The sequence below is a fragment of the Alternaria conjuncta genome (genome assembly GCF_024043145.1).
Source record: "Alternaria conjuncta strain BMP 0040 chromosome Unknown scaffold_5, whole genome shotgun sequence".
In the NCBI taxonomy this organism is placed as follows: domain Eukaryota; kingdom Fungi; phylum Ascomycota; class Dothideomycetes; order Pleosporales; family Pleosporaceae; genus Alternaria; species Alternaria conjuncta.
In genome coordinates, this window is record NW_026250094.1 from 352,564 (window position 1) to 370,202 (window position 17,639).

Below are 17,639 nucleotides of genomic sequence, written 5' to 3' on the forward strand. Positions count from 1 at the left end.
TAAATGTAGTAGGGTATCGAAATCCGTCCAGCCATCCCACAGAAAAGGAAATTTTGTGACCCATTGCCCAGTCTAAATGATATCAAGACCGAAAGAAGAAAAAAGGTAAACCTAAGTGGCTAACCCTGACGCCAAAGAACATGTCGACGAATCAGAAAGCTACAAGTGAGCAACACCATTGGTGACCTCAGCGACACCGACGGTGGTGCCGTTCAACTTTTCGCTTGCGTAAAGTTGTTGAGAGACCTTCTTGTCGAAGTACTTGGGCTCGGTGTATGGGTCGTACATGTTCTTCTTGATGTAGGCGTCGAGTTGCTCGTCGGTAAGACCACGGAGCTCGGTAGCGCGGTCAACACCGTTCTTCTGAGCTGCACGGATGACACCGCGGGTTACGATGACGGAGACTTCGCGGATACGGCGGATGTCGGGGTACAACCAGCCATCGGCGCGCTCTTGCTTGTTCAATGAAGTCGACAGTGATTCCGCGGAAGCGTAGATCATGTCTTGGGTGACAGAGACGGCCTTGGAGATAATGGCACCAAGTCCGATACCAGGGAAGACATACATGTTGTTTCCTTGGCCGGGGGTGAGCATCTTGCCGTCGAACTCCATCGAGGGGAAAGGAGAACCGGAAGCGAACAGGCAGCGTCCCTCAGTGGCGACGACAGCCTCCTCGAATGTGCACTCGGATTTGCTTGAAGGGTTGGAAAGAGGGAAGATGATGGGGTGGTTGTTGAGCTTGGCCATCTTCTCAAGGATGTCCTTGTTGAAGGCACCGCCGATGGTGGACAGACCCATCAAGATAGTGGGTTGTACGTAGTCGATGAGGCGGCTGAGCGACTGGTATTGGCGGCCGTTGTTGTCGTCACGAGCAAAGAAGACCTTGTGCTCGGCCAGCTTGTCACCACGGTCCAGGGTAACGAGACCGTTTGAGTCGACGAACCAGAACTTGCGCTTGGCCTCATCCTCTGTCAAGCCCTCCTTGATGAAGTACTCAACGATCTGCTTGGCAACACCAACACCAGCACTGCCAGCGCCGAGGAAGATAGCCTTGTGGTCCTTGGCGGGAACACCGGAAGCCTTGACAGCGTTGATGAATCCACCGACAATGACGGCGCCAGTTCCCTGGACGTCGTCGTTGAACATGGCGTATTGGTCTTGGTAGCGTTCTAGGGCGGGGAAGGGGTTCTTGAAGTCCTCGAATTGGATGACGATGCTGTCACACGATCAGTTTCCTGAAAAGAATACGGATGTAAAGTACGTACCTGGGCCACTTGTCGGTAAGGGCAGCCATGAGCTCGTCAAGGAACTCCTTCTCTTGCTCAGGAGTGACCTTGGGCATGCGGGATCCCATGTAGAGGGGGTCGTCACGGAGAGCCTTGTTGCTGGTTCCGAGATCGAGAGTCAGGGGCAGGGTGCTGTCTGGCTTGATACCAGCGCAGGCAGTGTATAGAGCGAGCTTTCCGACGGGAATACCCATGCCGTTCACACCAAGGTCACCAAGACCCAAGATGCGGGATCCGTCTGTGAGAACGGTGATGTCGACCTGGTGTGGCCAGTTGTCGAGGATCTTGCGGAGGTTGCCGCGGTCGCTCCATGAGAGGTACATGCCCTCGGGTTGTGTCCAGATTTCGTGCCATCGTACGCAGGCCTCGCCGACAGTGGGGGTGTAGATGAGAGGAGTCAGTTCCTGGGTATGTTAGTTTATTGCCCTGGAAATCCTACTGAGTTCTCGCATACCTTGATGTTCTCTCCGAGGAGACGGTAGAAAAGATGTGGGTTGGTGGCCTTGAGGTGGACGAGGTACTGGAACTTCTCAATGGGCGCCGTCTTCATGGCAAGGAGCCTGAGGCCTTGGTAGAGTTAGCAGTGGTATGTGGATAGTCGGTGTCTGACATACATCGCTCGCTCTGGATGTCGTAGCTCTCGACGGCGGGGGGAGTGAGGCCGTATGTGCCCAGGGTCCTGCGGACGTCGGGCGTGTAGGACAGGTCGTAGTCACCGGAAGTGGTGCTCAGTTGGCGGGCCATGTTGGGGCGTGTAGCGGAGGGCATGGTGTCGTTTGCTATAGTGGCCATACAACGAACGAAGGAGGGTTTTTGGATTGAAGAACGGAGGCCTTGGGCGGGAGCCGTAACTTTTATAAGCGGTCTGAATCGCTGCATTGAAATGAGCTGAAACGACGCGTCGGCAATTGAAAAGGAATTAGGAAGACAGCCCGCCTGGGGCGCGGAGGATGGGGGGCTACATAACAAGCAGCCTATCGGAGGGGTCTAGGTTCCGCAACAGTCAGTCTGTGAGGAGATCCGTTCTCGCCGTCAAAGTGTGCCTGTAAAGGAAGCATGGACCAGCCCGTTGGTGACTTTTACGCGAGTCCCTTCCCCAAGTTTACTATCTTGCCGCGTGCACAACTGCAGCTTCACACACTACACTCAAAACAAATCATATCGCATTCTAGGACACTCTGTCACCATTTCAGAGTCTTCACAGCTCGTCTTTCCAGAATTTTGCTCGAATCCTGAGGGATGCCGATGCTCGTCGTGTCACAGCCACAGCCACCGGGTAGCAGGGGTCATGACTGGACGTGCATACGAGTCGGGAGCAATCGGAACGCCCATATTTGCCTTGACGGAATGCCGTAGGATTCTTCCATGGGCTTCAGTCTTCGTCCGCTCACCTTCTGTGCTATCTTGCTTTTGCCGGTACTCTGTCCTAGCTGGAAAGTAGCCCGAACGGCTCTCACCCGCGCCCTCGTCTTTGGTATACCGCTGTTTTCTTTTGGTCAACGACAGCATGCCCGTAGCCCAATATCGCGCTCGTTGCGAGGTCAGGCATCGAGGCATTTTATTTCCGCAGTCAATGCGCAGCGCCGCGTTGCAACAGCGTGCTTATTATTAATCGCGTTGATCTGACGGGAAATGTCTCATGGCCATTCGCCACATGGTACCTTGAAGTGCTGTCGCGTTACTCAGGTCAAGCGGCCCCGATGGACATTAGCCACTAATAGCCAGAAGCCATCACCGTCTACTCCTTCGCGGGTCCGCACCGGCTCCATGAAGGCACACCGCGACCCGACGAATTGCTAAGCACTACGAGCGGTGTGTCTTTGTACCGCAGACGGAGCCGCTGGGGGCAACTTTTTTACGCACACGGTACACCCCTGACTGTTCGCTAACGGACCGTTGGTGCCATGCCAGGGGAAGCGCATGCAGCATCCGATTGCTTTCGGCCCATGTCTGCGACAAGAAGAATGGGCGCCTCGACGAGTAGTCGACTGTCTATATCCGTGATATCCGGATCGCATCTCAGTATCGGAAGTCCGATTCAATGCACGTTTGATCTCCTTTGCGATATGGACGAGGTCTCAGACCCTATACTTGCAGATGCGACAGTGGATCACCCGCGCGGTTGTGTGGGGAAAGCTTGATGGCTTGGGTAAGGTAGCCGCCCTAGGGCTCTGCGCCCAGTTCCTGCTCCTCCGAGAATTGGGGCACGCGACTCCACAGTCCACAGCACCACGGGATGTTACGGACAACTTTATTGCAATTACCCGCATCCGATATTCACATTCACATCCGCGGAGGCTGGCTGACGCAAGCATCAATTATCGAAAAAGTGGCTAATTATCAATGGATTGCCTCCCTTGCAGCAAACCTGCGACTGTCATGCAGCTCACCGTCTCTTGACACCTGGAAAGCCATGGCGTGCGAGTCAGCATCGTACATACTAGATCTGATCCAGCACACGCATGAAGCCCTATGGTCGGAGCAGACTAGCATGGGTAGCAAACTACTAGTCTCTGACAGTCTCCGATCTCCTAGTATTTCTTCCAGAAATCAGCCTTCGTCGCATCTTGGGAATTAGACAGCTGCCATCTACCTACCTAGGCTTCTCGCGCTCCACAAACTCTATGGATAGCCAAGGAATTTGCATACAATGATATGCATCTACTCACTTCATCTATCAAACTATTACAATACTACTGACTTCTTACACAGACTGTTTGTGATGGTCGTGTTCGCGGATCGCACGTGATGTAGTTGACAAACTTAGAAGGCTCTCGTGTTCTTGGCAACACAAAGCCCGCTGTAAAATGACAACACGATCAGTTTACATAAGGCATACGTCTAATGAAAACCTGATTCCAGAAACTGGGAGCCTGATTGAAGAACAATGAGGTCCATCTATCAGCTGGCCTTATGGCTGCTTGCTATGACGCGGCGACGCACGGAGACACTTCCGCGGGGCTGTGATGGACCTGTGGTAGCTGTGAGCCTGTTCACGATAGCCATAGTATTGGAGCTGTTATCAAAGCGGCTAGGTGTTCCAGCCGGAGTACGCTCCATCATTGTGAACCGGCTTCCGACGACTGCTTTTCTGTACCTTTTTTCGACTACATTTCAGAGCTAGAAAGTGGCTTACCTCGGCATCTGGTTGCTTTTCACCCCCATTGTACGAACGCAAGAACACATTCAGAACAATCGCCATTGTGGTCGCTTACACGCTTGGGGGAAGTTTGCTTCGATTGCAGAATATGGAGCTCATCAAAGCCACGTGCTCAAGAGTGATGCGCGAACCATGGGTGCCATAGGTTGGGGAATGACACCCGCCCATGTAGGCTTGGCGCATATGTGGAGCCGCGGGATCGACGAACGGCATGACGTCGAAGCGCTAGCTTCCCTCGTCATCCTGATCAACGCGTCGTTTGGGAGCCTGGAACCTTGGTGCAGCTTCAATGTAAACTCTACCAGAGCTCTCTCCACTTTCTATCAACCACAATTGCACTCCACTCCACGTGAAAGTGACACAAACTATCGCAATGTCACTCTCATCATGCTTCGGCTCGCGCAAACGCGACGACGACCAGCGTCCTTTGTTGCCTCAGGTATGTCAGCTCAACTGTCTGCAGCGCGACGCGTACTAACACCGAACGACAGTATCGCGATGATACAACGCTCCAGCGTGAGGTGCACCAGAAGCTTCACTCGTATCAGATGCTGCGGGCGCTTTCCATGGGGTTCATGCCGTCGAATGAACAAGTCATCATCAACCTTCGCAGCTTGCTCTCTGCAGACGTCCTCAACCCAGAGAATCCAGACTTGAGCGACTCAGGACGCCTGCTTGTCAAGTTTACGAAACAATGGCTTCATCAGTTCATCGACACGATGAACCACAAGAACAGCGAAGACCAGATTCAAGACTTCCTCTGGTACCTTTCCAAGTCCAGGATCTCTGTTGATGTGGAGGATATCGCGAGGCGGACGACAAGGTCAAAGGCGAAGGCGGATGCTACTGCAGGTGCGTACACACAGATGCGTCTATATCTCATTCACTAACACGGGAGCAGCATACCAGAGCCTCCAAACCGTCGGATCCCTCCTCCTTACCAACTCAGACTTCCGCATCTTCCTTTCTGATCTCCAAACCGTCGGACGCGAAGTCTTCAGAGATACCGCATTCACACTGTCGAACGTCTCCAAGAAGGCTGCAAAGAAGATTGAGCCCTCACAGGCAGAGTACAAGGCACTTAAGGAGCCAGGCGCGGATGAGGGCCCTGCGCCCTCAGCTCAGGATTTGGGCAACGATGTCGCCGAAGTAGCCCAGGTAGTTGGAAATGGTGTGGCCAAGGTTGCTCAGAGGGCAGACGTAAGCCTAGGACAGAAGCTACAAGGCGATGAGGGCGAGTCTCTCATGTTCCGCCTGAAGAAGACGGTTACAAACCTGAGGCAGAAGAGGGACTACAACGACTCCGTCTCGGTGCTGGCACAGCTCCTGAAGCGCTACGCTTTGGTGTACTCTCGCACGGTTGAAGATGCCATGGGCACGCTCGAAACCGACATCGACACGAACCCAGCGATGGACAAGGCCGTCAAGAACTTCTGGACATTTATCAGCTCGTTCGGAGATAAGCAGGAATGGAAGAAGCTCGAGGACGCCTTCCACCAGGTCTTGGACCACTCTCGCAAGGACCCAGAATTTGAGGATCTGCTGACCGACGTTGGCAACTCCCTTCAGAAGCTGCTCACCGACCCCGACTTTTTCGATCACGTCGACGAGAAGTTCCAGGAACTCCGCAAGAAGGCCCAAGGTGTTGGAACTGAGTCTTCGCTCCGCCAGGATGTTGATGTGTTCTTTGAGCAAGCCCAGCGAACGTTCATGGCCGTGACGCAGGATGAGGACATTGCGAAGCTGATCAAGACGAGCACGAGGATCTGGAACATCTTGTCGCCCATGCACAACTACACCAACAGCGAATTGGTTCAGGACGCCATCAACGTCTTCGTTCCTCTCGGAATCCAGGCTATCCAGTACATTCCTATCCCCCGTCTGGAGGTCTCCACGCCCGAGATCGACATGCTCCTCGAGAACCTGATTATCGAACCCGGAAAGACCGTCAACCACACCTCCTTCCTGCCTTTCCGCTTCAAGGTAGAAACATACAACGACTTCGAACTCCGCAAGGCCCGCTTCCGTGTGGCGTCAAAGGCTACTTCCAAGTTCACCATCAAGATTGACGGTCTCTCGTTCCGTGCAGATGAAGTTGGCTTCCTTCTTCGCGCACACTCTGGTCTCCTCCGTCTTGCCGATGAGGGTATCGCATCTTTCCAGCTCGACGAGCGCGGTATCGACATCCATCTCGACGTCGAGGTTGGCAAGGAGAAGCTGGAACAGATCCTTACTCTCAAGGCTGTACGCGTCCACATCCACAAGCTCACCTACAAGCTTCGCAAGTCCAAGTTCAGCATTCTCGGCTGGCTGTTCAAGCCTCTCCTCCGCCCCATCGTCCGCAAGGTCATGGAGAGGCAGATGGCCAAGGGTATCGCTGATGGTATCCACGCTGCCAACCGCGAACTGATCTTCGCTCGCGAGAGGCTCCGAGCTACCAGGATCTCGGACCCAGACGACCTCAAGACCTTCGTCAAGGCTGTCATCACTCGTCTTACACCCGCCGACGACCCTGACGTCTACACGAGGGTCGGTGTCGACGCGCCGGGCAAGGGTGTCTTCGCCGGCAAGTACGCACCTGGTAGCGTGGTCAAGCTGTGGGAAGAGGAGGGTCGTCGTGCAGCGGAGCGCATCGATGACTGGGATGAGGGTGGCTGGAGGAACGACGTTTTCGACCTTCACGCCATGACAATGTCTTAGGCGTTTTGTTGCATCTCTCACGATCGGCTCAATTTGCAAGGTGTATTTTCCTCTTCGGCATGGTTTCATGGGTTTATGATCGTCTCAAGGCCAAAATGTTTTCTTAGCGGTAAGGGCATGGTTTGCTTTTATGCGTGTATACGATATCCCAATGTAGTACATGGTTCATTTGATAGTCTTGTTACAAAGGTGTCAAATCCTAATAGTGACTACAGGTCCGCTTTTAGGCAGACATCTAATTCATGAACGCCCGCTCAAACAGCGTTATCATACAGTGCACCAAACTCTGACCGCGAGTTCGATTTTTTCAAATGCTAGAGTGATCTTTCTTTCCAAGATGGAAAAGCCTCTAGCCTTCCTACGTATCCCTTACAAATCAGGAATCCCAACCACTTTCATCTCGATTCACCTAGAACGGAGGCAGGTAGAAGGGGTATCCGCCATTCTTGATGCGGAAGACACTGAGCAGGAAGCTGTACATGCCGAATAAAACACCAGTCCACAGGAAGACGGCGAACGACTGTGCGCGCGGGTCTTTGATTCTGGGAACCTTGATGGCCAGAGAAATAGCAGCAAAAGCGAGGATTCCGTAGATGGCGGCAACAATCTGCGACTCGAGACCGTACTGGCTGCTGAAGCCCCCGGCGAAGTAGTTCATACCACCCTTGCCATCACCAACGACATACGGTGTCTTCCTAATGTGGTTGAACATGTGGCCACTGGTGAAGAGAAGCACGGCGATGAGGCTGACGGCGGCCCAGAGGTTGCGGTTCTGAAGGATGGGAATGATGTATGGCCAGGCGACTGAGATGGCCGTGATGCCTCCGAGGACGATAACGGTTGCGGAGATGTAGAAGACCCAGTCGATGGGGCGGGAGACGGAGGGCTTGGGCACGTCAGCGGGGAGCTGGCGCGCGATCCAGGCGTGGATCTGTTCGGCTTTCTGGGGGCCGGCGGTGAAGTCGAAGCGGACGGGTGCGGAGTCGACCTTTGCGTTTGCGCCGACGGTTGGGTGGAAGTAGAGGAGGACGGGTGCGGTTTGAAGCATCATCTATCAATTGTCAGTTTTAGGACATTGCAGTAGAGGAAGAGGGACATCTCACCGACTGGAAAGTGTTCTTTCCATCAACAAAGTCCAACGTGCCGAATACCAGTCTCGTCTTCCCATCTTTATCACCCTTCATCCAGCTCTTGCCCAGCAAATCCCACTCTGGCTGAAAGTCCCTGCAGAGCATGCATCCGAACCTCGGCTCTAGGGCCGTCAAAAGCACAGCAACGCCATAATCTCTCGGAGACTTTGTCAATTGCGCATAACCGGCGTCGTCGAGCTTGAGCGGATGGCCAACGGAAAGCGACTTGGCGCGGGCGTCAGTGAAGCGGTCGCCGGTCGATTTCTTGGCTGCCAGAGCTGTAAAAGGCAGCAGCGAGGCAGTGAGGAGCTGTAACCACCGCATTGTGTCGTTTGGCGGGTGGAGAGTTGGTGTGCGGAGCTTTGGTGGGTTGGACTGATGCTTGGGAACGTGGCCTCGAGCTCGGAGATGCGGCGTGCGTAATGCCAAGGCCGACACCTAGGCAGGGGTGCGCGACATGGGCGTTGGAGGTCAGCACTCTGGATTGTAAACCTCACAAGGACTGCTGGACTACTCAAGAGGCGATTCGTTCCTCTGTAGTTTTCGAGTACTGTTTCTATCTTTTCAGCGTCATTCCTTCACTTTGTTGGGTTGCTAGCTCCATGACGGCCATCTGCGCTCTGTTTGTTTACCCAGTCGCGTCTACCTAAAGCCCCACCACATTCCGTCCTACATCTACACCTAGCGACACGCTCGCGCATCATTGAGCAGATATTATACCATGGTCGCCGCTGTGGAGGCAGATATGGACATCAACTACGAGATGAAGGATGTGAGTGAAAGACCGCTGGACCCTGTTCGGCTGCCATGTCTTAGACCTTATACTAACCCTTTCAGCTCCAACATTCGCTGCGGAACGCGACGCTGGAACTCAGCCTTGAGCGGAGTAAGCATTCGGTCGAAGCGGTAGTCAAAGACGAGGAGATGCGGAAGTTGCGAGTCGCCCAGTGCCTCCTGCAAGACGAGAACAGCGACCTACACGAACAACTCGAGGAGGAGCAGGCGCGATCGGACGAGCTCGAGGCATCGCTCGAAGAGGCCCTTGCGCAGTTGGACGAGCAACGCGCAGAGGCAGAGGCAGCACAAAACAACATCCGCACCCAGGCGCGGGAAGTCGCGAATCTCAAGGTAAGCACGTCCGGCCTATCGATCATTGCGCTATTTGCTTACTTCTCTTAGGCCGAACTCAAGGCTATGGAAAACGTCACATCCGACTCCAACAAGATACTTTCCGACAAACTTGCCCTGTCCCGCGAAATCTCATCACTACGCCCCGAAGTCGAACACCTGCGCGCCCAGGTCGAAGCAAACACCGGCCTGCTCTCTGAGAAACTCGCATTGCAACGCCAGATGACTACGCTACAAGTCGAACTCGAGAACGAGAAGCGGACCTCCGCCCGTACCATTGCGAAACAGGGGAAGAAGATGGAGCAGGACGAGGACCTCCGCAACGAGTTGGAGGAGGTGCGCAATGAGCTCGCAACGGAGAAGAAGGACCGGATGAAGGCTGAGGCTGGGCTTACAAAGGCTGAGAAGGCCATGGAGAAGGTGCAGGCGGATCTGGAGTCGCAACAACAGGCCACCGAAAGTCTGCAGGCCAAGGTCGAGAGCCTGTCCAAGAAGGAGGCCAACAAGGCTAGCAAGCGCAGTGAGGCCCAAGATGCCGCGATTGAGCAGCTCCGCGAGGAACTACAACAAGAAAAGGCTGCACACCTTCAAGCCGAGAAAGCCCGCAAAGACACCGCCGCCCGCGATGCTGAGATCGAAGAGCTGCGACAGGAACTCGAACAAGAGAAGCGAGAGCGTCAGAAGGCGGAAAAGGCGTCGAGGAAGGGTTCGCAACAACCCGACGATCAAGCCGAAGCTGCAAGGAAAGAGCTGGAAGAAGAGAAGCGCGAACGCAAGAAGCAAGAGAAGGAATACAAGCAGACCTTGGCCGAACTCCAGGGCAAAAACGCGGTTCTCGACGACAAGCTGAGTGCTTTCCGTGAGAAGCTGCGAACAACCAAGGAGAAGTTGAAGGAGAAGGAAGCCGAGCTCCAGAAGGCAGACCGGGCACAGACTGCACCACCTGTTAAGAGCATCGCAGCTGCGTCTAGCAAGCCCACAAAGACTGCTCGGAAACGTATGGCAGCTACTGCTGAGCCAGAGACCATGCTGGGTACGCCGGGAGACGGCTTCCCTGCGAAGAAGGCAAAGCGCGGCACTTCGGTCTCTGCCATCGGTGATACATCCACCTTCTCACTAACACCATTCCTGAACAAAGCGAGCAACATCGCACTTGACAGCCCTATCATTGAAGAAGAGGAGGCCGAGCAACAAGTCGAAGAAGAAGCTGCTGAAGAACAAGCTACTCCGACAGCGCCTCCCAAGAAAGCCCTCAAGAAGACTGCCCAACCCAAGGTCAAGGCCCTCGCACCATCAGCATCGAGCAAGGCAAACGCAAAGCCACGCAAGAAGAACGCCGCCCCAGTCCTCGAGATGGTCTCAGAGGAAGCATCTGAGCTCTCTCATAACACATCCAAAGACGCATCCGAAAACGCACCCGTATCCATCCCAACCAAAGATGACGATGGCCCATCAAAGAAGTCCAGCAAAGTCAAGCCCCGCAAGTCACTCATGTCCTTTGCCACATTTACCGAGGAACCCGCAGCGGAGAAGAAGAAAAAGCGCAAGCTCGGTGCAGGTGCCGGAAAGACACTCTTCGATTCTGAAGATGCCGAGGACGCTGCGCCCCTGAAGCCTGTCGGTCTCAGCAAAGGCTTATTTGCGGCGAGGGCCCTGAGTAAGAATGTGTTGGGTAAGCAGGGACAGGGACGCCCCATTTCGGGCGGGTTCAACATGATGAGCGAGGAGGCGTTTACCTTCTCGCCGCTCAAGAAGGATCGGAGAGGGGCGAGTATCCTGAAGTAGAGGAGAGGGGTTGGGGGTTCTGAGATGCTGTACAATATTCGTTCGGTGCATATTTGGCGTTTGGTATCAAGTATTGGCATTCACTAGACTTCAGCTTATATGCAATACATATATTACAGTTGCATCCTACAATACATGAGCAGTGCAAGATACTATCTTTCGTAAGTCTAGTTGAGGAATACATACACAGTTCTGTAAGACGTCCGGCAGGCTGAATTTCTGTGAAGACCTCCAAGCTGCTACCTTGCACTTTTTTGAACACTTGAGAGGGTGTTGTATGCAACACGCTAGAATCCAAGATATCGTGTTCTCGAACCAATGTTGGTCTGCAAGTAGGCCAAATAAATGGACCTGGGCGCTTAAGTACCTGGAAAGCCATGTGCGGCGCGGAAACAGGACCATAGCGCTGGGGCGTAGTAGGCGAACAGTATATATAGGCCGTACTAACTGTGCCTCTTCAAGGCGAGCAAACAGCACGACCCCACAACAGACCAACAACAAGGTCTTCCCCTGAGTAAGCCGTTTCGCGATGGGTCCAATGGAGTTGGAGTAAGATTTCAAAGAAGGCATTGTCTTTGTAGTCGAGCGCCTGATTGGGCTGTGCATTATTCCCACACCACTCATCTCGAGATGAGGGATGAGGGATGAGGGAATTGATGCTCACCGGCGACCTGTAACGGAAATACGCAAGGCAATACGGAAAATGCGCAGAGTCTTTGTGAGGGAATTACATCTCGCTCACGGCGCGCCGAAATCGCTCGTGAGCGATATCTGACCGGTGCGGACCGGAGTATAAAGACACGAAATGCGAAGATATGCACTTCGTACACGGTGTAGATAGTACCGCCGTGGCGCACCCCTTGTCCAGATGGCTGCAAGATGCCTTAGACGCTGAAGCCATCCAGAAGGCAGAAGAGACAGCTCACGACTGTGCCGTAGAGAATAATAGCCAGCACCAACACAAGTGCGATGCCTCACGATGTTTTCCCGCGCCAGCGCGCTTACAAGATCGGAAATAACCCGTCTACTGTCAAGCCAACTCACCAGCCTCCTCGGGCGTTGTTAGTCCCCTTTCAGATATGGCCTAACATCCGCAGCCGAGCCTTCGCCACGAAGCCCACCTACAGGGCTGAATCCGATGGCCGGGGCACTTGTTGCCCGATCCACGAGGCGCGTGATAATGCCGAGATGGCTGAATTGGTGTGCTTATCGAATGGCCAGATCGCTGACGTCGGACATGTTTGAGCACGCCCTCTGTATGGCCCGTTTGCATATATCGAGTGTGCCTTGAGCGTATTTGCACGTCACGAGTAGACCCGAAGGGTGTGCTCTGGGCTTGGTTCCCGACTTAGCCGAGTGCGGGAGGCCTTGGAGGTGCGTGGATGTTGTGTGACGCGAAGTCGATGGGTTTGTGTTAAACTGCAGAGGTGCGCGCTGGTATGAGTATAGGGAACCAAGGTCAATGTGTTTGTCGCGTCATCTCAAGGATCGTAGTGAGCCTTGTAGCAGGTAGTAACGGATGCGCATTCCACGCTGTCATCAAGAGTCCATTTGGTCGCATGCGATGGTAAGACAGGTGCGCACAGCCCCAAGAAGTGGCCACATACTAGCGTGACAAGGGCAAGGGCACGAGCAGGGATCGAGCTAAGCTAGCTTCCCCGCTCAGAATGCATGGTGCTGTGAATGCAACTGCCTGGGTGCATATAAGCCAACGACACCCTGTTGTTGTCGAATAATGTCCCTCACATATCCTTCTACCATCGCCGAGTCTACGCATTCTTCTTCGAGACCCATTCTACACGATAACGATACCGTTAACAATCAACGTACTACCGCGACCATGAGCGACATCAACGGAAAGGCACCTGTCAATGGTGGCACCCAGTCACCTCGCACTGCTGAGCCGGTTATCAAGGTTCAGCCACCGCGTCGAGAGGATCTTCAGCCTAGCTATGCGAGGGTTATCCAGCCTGACGATGCTGATGCTGACACTAACGGCTGGTATGGTGGCATGGTATGTTTACCTCAAATCCATATCCCATGCGCCACTCTAACACCCATCTAGATCAACACCCTAGGAGGCTGCATCGGTACCCTCGGAGCCATCCCCTGCTGCATCGTCTGCCCCAACCCCTACAAGCCCGTGAACCAAGGAAACGTGGGTCTCGTCACCAAGTTCGGACGATTCGCCCGCGCGGTCGACCCCGGACTCGTCTACGTAAACCCACTGTCAGAGCAACTCGTCCAAGTCGACATCAAGATCCAGATCGTCGAAGTCCCCAAGCAAGTCTGCATGACCAAGGACAATGTCTCCCTTCAGTTGACATCAGTCATCTACTACCGCATCACCTCGCCCCACAAGGCCGCTTTCTCCATTTCCAACATCCGCCAGGCGCTTGTTGAGCGTACGCAAACGACTCTTCGCCATGTTGTTGGTGCGCGTGTGCTGCAGGATGTGATTGAGCGTCGTGAGGAGATTGCTCAGTCGATCCGTGAGATTATCGAGGAGACGGCGCTTGGATGGGGTGTTGAGGTTGAGTCTATGCTCGTCAAGGATATCATCTTCAGCCAGGATTTGCAGGATTCGCTCTCTATGGCTGCGCAGAGCAAGCGTACCGGAGAAGCCAAGGTCATCGCTGCGAGGGCTGAGGTTGAGGCCGCTAAGCTTATGCGTCAAGGTATGTTATGGCTGTATGAAATGCGTGGGAGACATTCACTGACTTCTTATCTCTTTAGCTGCCGACATTCTCAGCAGTGCTCCTGCTATGCAGATCAGATATCTCGAGGCTATGCAAGCAATGGCTAAGTCCGCCAACTCTAAGGTTAGTACACCAATCTTCCTGCCCAGAATCACGCGAAACTGACCGCCCAGGTGATCTTTCTTCCTGCGCAGAACCAGACGGTTCAGAGCGCTCTCGCTCAAGCCGACTCCGTTGGCGAAGGACCCAGCTCCCACGGTGCCAGCCCAATGGGTGTGCAGAGCTCTGCAGCACAGGAATACGGCGGCAACAGCCACGGCTTCCAGAGTGCTATCAACTCGCATGTCATTGAGAACATGTAAAGAACTGGCTTAACAACGAAGCTCCCATTCTTCACTGTATTCATGTTGCTTTTTGGTTTTTTGGTTTGGTAAGCGATGACTACGGATGGATGGATACGACGAGGCAGATTGATAAGAGTTTGACGATGGACTTGGGCATTTTGTTTCCGCGTTTCTTGATACCCTATTCCGGCAGCAGTATTATCGGTTCACTCGCTACTTGTTCTGATAGACTCTTTTACGATAATGATAATGCCTGATTATACTCAACGAACTTAGTCTCATTAGCGGTGAATGAAATCTTACTCGATACTGATCTGCTGAGATAGAAATTGCCGAATACGAGGAGGGCTAGGAGGTCGAGTAAAAGATATGGCGTGCCTAGGAGATATACATATCATCTGGCGAGCATGACAGTAGAGCATACGGACTAACGTATTCGTCACACTGGACTATCCCTCCATCTATCGGTCCCCAAAAAACTCATTGTCGTCATCAACCCGCGTGATGCCTTCCTCGACAGTCACCGCCAAACGATTGAAGCATGGCTCGCGCTGCGTGACCTCATCGGCGCCAACACAAAAACATGTTAGCGCCAGCTACCAAGCATATATAATCTCTGCTTTCTGACCTTTTCTCCTCTTCTCGACACCCTTAAATGCATGAGTGACTATCCAAAAAGAGTTGTTCGTTCGTAAATGACCTTTGGGAAGTGAAGTGGTTGGCGATGACATGAACGTTTTGCGCCAAAAACAAGTTGACTTGTGGCCATGTGGCAGATACGATGCAACTCAGGGTGAGTCGAAAACAACGCTCGAAAGGCATGTCGAGTCCAAAAGTGAAGTTTCATGTGTTCATTCATCTACTTCAGCGTACTGTAATTCTCCTCGACACTTTCCAAACCATCCATTTACCAGGTTATGTCACCTTGTATACTCCAAAACGTCCAAGCTTACATGCCATGGTCGCTCACTCAAACGCACAATGCTTGGCTCCAACAGATGCTTTGATACAAAGGAATTTTGAAATTTAAAAATGGAATAGTAATAGCAGAAGCTCCAGCTCCCGCAAAATGATCAACAAGAATGGAGGGAAGAATAACAGGGTGTCTGACCAGAAACACGGACTTATGAAGGAAGCACACTCTTGTCGGTCGTTCCATTCCCGTTCCCTAGTATCGGTCGGGCCTCCTTCTGTTGTGGTTCGCCATATGCCCACTTCGTTGCTGCGTTGACGATGTTTGCGCATACTGGGTCGACGTGCTTGACCCATAGTGCCGCAGTTCGGTATAGGATGTAGTAAAAGACCGCAATGGCGATAAGAATGTGCGTCGTCGATCCACGTTGGAGGTCCTGTTGCTCTCCCTTCTCGTTCCTTGGCGGGTTCATCGCGGAAGGTAGGTAGATCATCCAGGTAAGCACAGACTTGATGAAAGTATTGTGCAGCAGGTATACAGGGAAACTGACGCGACCGAGAAAGTTGAAGACAGGCGACGTAAGGAGTTTGCGTGCGTTCCTCGAAAAGAAGATGCCCAGCAGGACAAACGCGGCTCCCAGGTGGTCCCAGTATCTTCGGATATCCGTCTTATCGGCGGTCAAGCTGTGCATGATGGTGGCCATTGTGTGCGACCAGCGTGTGTTCTGGGCCGAGTCCTGGGGAAATCCAGCCATGAACATGCCGCAGATTATCATGATGGCGGGGATGGGGGCGGGTAGGACGGAGGTGGCGGCATCCTTGTAGTGGTTGTGCAACTCGGCTACAAACATGCCCGTGACGATGTTGAGGCCCTTGATGGAGCCAACTGTGAGGTCTGCTCTAGTTAGCGATTGCCCAATTCGTTTGCTGGCCGGAACTATACACACCTTTGCCGACTTGCCAGAAATACATGTACATGATGCCGTAGATGATGAACCGCGCTTTCGGTCGCACCAAAACCGTAGCAAGCATGGTTGTATAGACCATAAATGCGCCTTCCAAGAACATATGCAGTGTCCACTGTGTGCCATCGTACTCGTCCCAGCCGGTTGTCCATGTCTCTGTTTGCGCTCTGAACAGCGACTTGAAAGCCATCCACAGCGTAGGCTCCTGTCGGTGCCAACCCTGCCGTATCCACTGCGCATCGACGTGCTTCGTCATATGGTATGCGTTCGTATTCGCCATGAACCAGGTAACGATGGTCGCCGCCATGGTGGGGAGAATCAGCCGTCCTGAGCGCGCGAGCGCACTTCGTGCAATGCCGTGGAAGGCAGCATCGTGATTTCCCTGACGCGACTTGCTAATCGGCCCAATCGAATTGACGTATCCAGTTACGAGGAAGAAGAGGGCTACGGCGCTACGACCTCCGACGGCGAGGCGGAAGAAGGGGAGTTGGAAGAGGTGCGGCGCGGATTTTGCGTCTGCGGCGGGCTGGTGTAGCCATGGTACAAACGCAGTACATAGGTGACCGCATACGACCATAAAGGATGCTATGCCTCGGAGGCCCTATAGCACGCTGTTAGCCCTAGTTACACGACTGTGCTTGTGACGGCGGGTACGACTTACATCTATCCAGTTGGCGTCGCGGGGAGGCATGGTGAGAAAATGTAGCGTGCAGAGCCAAAAGAAAGTCTACTATTCAAGGAAGGTGAGGATTTAAGAACTATAGTATGTGCTCAGGCGCATTGCCGTGGCTTCGAGACTTGCTGATGCGTGCCCAGGTGGCTTGGAAATTCCGCTGGTGCCGAATTCCGGGTACCAAGAAGGCGAAGAACAACGGCGCTCGTAATGATGGAATCGCTGCCGCAAAGATCAAGACGGTCGGCAAGAGGGGAGCAGAGGTCAAAAGGAAGTGTGAGTGTAAACCAGCGGTTTGGCCTTGCGAAGCCAATGCACCCTGGCCCTGCCGGTGGGGGCTACATCTTTTCAGGAACGCGCACCCTGCAGTAGACGCGGCTCACTGGGCAGATGCTGGACAGTTGGATAATGCCAAGAGAGGCTATCGGGAAGGTCACTTTAGCAGTCTCCTTTGGTACGCCATCAGTGGTTTGCGGGCGCGGCAAAAACCCCAGGTAATGCTTGAACTTGATGGCAAGACTCTACCACAGATCACCCCTGAGCCGCATTGAGGTTGGTGCTCATGTCGCGTGCCCGGGCAGATGAAGCATGGAGCATGAAGATGGAGGGAAACGGCATCCCGCGCTAACAAGCTGCATCTGTGGCCTTTACAACTCCATCGCGTAGCGCACTCCTGACGATGGTCCCTATATCTGGAACTCTCCGCTGGCGGATGTAACACAGCCATTGCAGCTGCACTTGGCCATGATCGTCCGGAACCGTTCCTTACTACAAGACCAAATTTAACGCACAGTTACGAACCACGAGACCACCACGAAGAGCTCCGCAGACCAGCTACCCGCGTATTCGGCTCACGA

At 53.6% G+C, this 17,639-nt stretch overlaps 5 protein-coding genes across 5 annotated transcripts; 3 read left to right on the top strand and 2 right to left on the bottom strand.

Moving 5' to 3' along the window:
• Nucleotides 1–159: 159 nt before the first annotated feature.
• On the bottom strand, nucleotides 160–2,054 carry J4E85_003789 (uncharacterized protein; the record flags this gene model as incomplete). Its single annotated transcript, XM_051468055.1, has 4 exons — nucleotides 160–1,216; nucleotides 1,266–1,690; nucleotides 1,741–1,853; nucleotides 1,901–2,054. The coding sequence occupies 4 exons, from the start codon at nucleotides 2,052–2,054 to the stop codon at nucleotides 160–162; spliced, it is 1,749 nt and encodes a 582-aa protein (XP_051327647.1).
• A 2,765-nt stretch (nucleotides 2,055–4,819) lies between these two features.
• Nucleotides 4,820–7,146, top strand: J4E85_003790 (uncharacterized protein; the record flags this gene model as incomplete). The annotated part of the gene is made up of 3 exons (XM_051468056.1): nucleotides 4,820–4,885; nucleotides 4,962–5,298; nucleotides 5,348–7,146. The coding sequence occupies 3 exons, from the start codon at nucleotides 4,820–4,822 to the stop codon at nucleotides 7,144–7,146; spliced, it is 2,202 nt and encodes a 733-aa protein (XP_051327648.1).
• A 1,851-nt stretch (nucleotides 7,147–8,997) lies between these two features.
• J4E85_003791 (uncharacterized protein) lies at nucleotides 8,998–11,189 on the top strand (the record flags this gene model as incomplete). Its single annotated transcript, XM_051468057.1, has 3 exons — nucleotides 8,998–9,048; nucleotides 9,114–9,404; nucleotides 9,456–11,189. The coding sequence occupies 3 exons, from the start codon at nucleotides 8,998–9,000 to the stop codon at nucleotides 11,187–11,189; spliced, it is 2,076 nt and encodes a 691-aa protein (XP_051327649.1).
• Nucleotides 11,190–13,029: 1,840 nt separating this feature from the next.
• J4E85_003792 (uncharacterized protein) lies at nucleotides 13,030–14,250 on the top strand (the record flags this gene model as incomplete). The annotated part of the gene is made up of 4 exons (XM_051468058.1): nucleotides 13,030–13,203; nucleotides 13,255–13,867; nucleotides 13,926–14,011; nucleotides 14,083–14,250. 4 exons carry the CDS (start codon nucleotides 13,030–13,032, stop codon nucleotides 14,248–14,250), a joined length of 1,041 nt encoding a protein of 346 aa, XP_051327650.1.
• A 1,106-nt stretch (nucleotides 14,251–15,356) lies between these two features.
• J4E85_003793 (uncharacterized protein) lies at nucleotides 15,357–16,800 on the bottom strand (the record flags this gene model as incomplete). Its single annotated transcript, XM_051468059.1, has 3 exons — nucleotides 15,357–16,039; nucleotides 16,092–16,635; nucleotides 16,771–16,800. 3 exons carry the CDS (start codon nucleotides 16,798–16,800, stop codon nucleotides 15,357–15,359), a joined length of 1,257 nt encoding a protein of 418 aa, XP_051327651.1.
• Nucleotides 16,801–17,639: the final 839 nt, after the last annotated feature.